The 2285-nt window shown below is 42.3% G+C and overlaps 1 protein-coding gene across 1 annotated transcript; it reads left to right on the plus strand.

Moving 5' to 3' along the window:
• The first annotated feature begins 1232 nt into the window (after nt 1–1232).
• Nucleotides 1233–2066, plus strand: LOC122040730 (heterogeneous nuclear ribonucleoprotein Q-like). Its single transcript, XM_042600159.1, has 4 exons — nt 1233–1332; nt 1424–1456; nt 1688–1808; nt 1952–2066. The coding sequence occupies exons 1-4, from the start codon at nt 1233–1235 to the stop codon at nt 2064–2066; spliced, it is 369 nt and encodes a 122-aa protein (XP_042456093.1).
• Nucleotides 2067–2285: the final 219 nt, after the last annotated feature.

A 2285-nucleotide genomic window follows, 5' to 3' on the forward strand; every position in this document is an offset into this window, starting at 1 on the left:
AATTTTGTGCACGGTGCATTGTGTGTAGAAAGGCAAAATCTAAGACATTACCTCTTGGACTGTACACGTCTTTGCCTATTCCTAATTTTCCTTGGACTAACTTGTCTATAGATTTTGTTTTAGGGCTACCACGTACTCAAAAAGGTAAGGACTCCATTTTTGTGGTAATTGATAGATTCTCCAAGATGACACACTTCATACCTTGCCACAAAGTGGATGATGCAACTCATGTGGCAAATTTGTTTTTCAAAGAGGTGGTAAGACTTCATGGCATGCCTAGGAGCATTGTTTCCGATCGTGACACCAAATTTTTAAGCCATTTTTGGAGGACCTTATGGAACAAGCTGCGAACAAAGCTTCTTTTCTCCACCATATGCCACCCACAAATTGATGGCCAGACTGAGGTGGTAAATAGGACACTTTCTATTCTTCTTAGAGTAATTATTAAGAAGAACATTAAGTCTTGGGAAGAATCACTACAACAAAATTGTTAAAAGACAACACCATAAAGACAACGGTTTTAAAAGAAACTGTTGTTAATTTGGTTAAAGACAACGGTTTTTGACAAAATCGTTGTCTTTGAGCGCCTGAAAAAAATAAAAGACAATAGTTTGTAAAATCCGTTGTTGTTGAGCGATTTTTTGTAAAATCAACAACACCTTTTACAACAGTTTTCTAAAACTGTTGTCTTTAAGCGCTTTTTTAGGGGTCAAAGACAACAGTTTTAATAAACCGTTGTCTTTGACTTTATTCTTTCGCCGTTTTTCTCTTTCGTTGTTTTTGTTGTAGCAGTGATTTGCTTCCCTCTCTCAGAAAACTTTTTGGCGCTCTATTTTCCCCCCTTAACCTAGCCGAACCCTAAACCTCTCCCCTCATACGATCTTTCTCCTCATACGGCTGCGTGACATGGCGCTGAAACCAAACCTTGATCCCTTCGGGGAGTTCATCAACAATCTGCGACTCCTTCCACCGCCATCTGCTTCCCTCGATCAACCCCCTCCCCTACTCCGTTGCCGGCGTCATCAAGGACCAACTTCGTGAGTATCCTTCTTCTTTCCCTCTTGTAGATCTGAGGTTTTAGGTATGGATGGCGGTAAAACTCAGATCTGAAAGAAAGATCTGGTTTTCCCTTTTTGATCGAGTTGCCCCTCGCTCATGAAGCTTGACGCCCTTCTCTCTCTTGGCTACGTTCTCAGCTCCGTGACCAATTAGGAGCCCCCTCGATCGCCGAGATGGACCGTGGATCGGCAGCCCAAAACTCCCACCTGGTGGAGGAGGTGTTCCGTGACATCAAGGGCCGGCGAGTCGCCATCATCAGGGCGCTCACCACCAGTAACTCCACTCTGCTTCTTTCTTCTTTTCCTTTCTCAACGATGTTATCGTCATTGACCTTCTGTTGTTTCCTGGTTATTCGCCTGTGCAGATTTCGAGGACTTCTATCAACAATGCGATCTCGGTTAGTAATTCCACAATCTTAGCTGCTGGTGGTCAACTTGGTTTTTGAATTTCAAGTACTTGGGAGTTTTATCGCAAATGGGGTACGGTGTGTTGGGAGGTGCTTATGGTGCTCTAGCTTCAAGGTTTCAGCAGGTATAAAGTACAACATGCTTCTTTAAGGAAAATGCGAAAGGCTCATTGTTTTACTGCATTATTTGCCTTACCTTTTGTTTCTCATATTTCTGTTCAGAGGGTTTTGCATATCTCATTTCGCCTACTTTGCAGTCTATGGCTTATGGAAGGGGACAGATCCCTACTGGCATGCCAATGGTGCCCATGGTCTTACCCGATGGACGACTTGGATATGTGCTGTAAGTGAGCTAACAATTGTTTCAACAGATAAACATTCTCGTGGAGTAACAAAAGCTCTTTGTTTTTTGTCTTCCATATGTTTTTTTGTCTTGTTTTGCAACTAAGATTGTTAAATCATCAATACATTCTCCATTTATCTTAGGCAACAGCCTGAAGCACCTGTCTCAAGACCGCAGCATGGGGGAAAATATAGTGGCAGCTCAAGTGGAGGTCAGAACAATGACAGTGGATGTGGACGCAGATATAAGCCATACTAAGTCATTTTGGTTCTCTCTTCTAATTCATAGATTTCAAGCTGTATTGATTGGATCCCTATGAGTTCAACATTAATTTAAGTAGCTTACTTTTGTTACCTACTGTGTTTTCACGTTTTGAGTCAGTTTCGCCTACACAGTTGGAAGAGCATGGTTTTGAAAGCACGACTATCCGGGATGTTCTTACAGCTAAGGGGAAGAATGCTGATGGTTCCTAGCTGT

Source organism: Zingiber officinale, chromosome 1B, assembly GCF_018446385.1.
Source record: "Zingiber officinale cultivar Zhangliang chromosome 1B, Zo_v1.1, whole genome shotgun sequence".
Classification (NCBI taxonomy): domain Eukaryota; kingdom Viridiplantae; phylum Streptophyta; class Magnoliopsida; order Zingiberales; family Zingiberaceae; genus Zingiber; species Zingiber officinale.

Coding starts and splice junctions, on each gene's coding strand:
- LOC122040730 (XM_042600159.1), top strand. CDS start 1,233: ATGGACCGTGGATCGGCAGCCCAAAACTCCCACCTGGTGGAGGAGGTG. Junction 1,333..1,423: donor CATCAGGGCGCTCACCACCA/GTAACTCCACTC, acceptor TCGCCTGTGCAG/ATTTCGAGGACTTCTATCAA. Junction 1,457..1,687: donor CTATCAACAATGCGATCTCG/GTTAGTAATTCC, acceptor ATTTCTGTTCAG/AGGGTTTTGCATATCTCATT.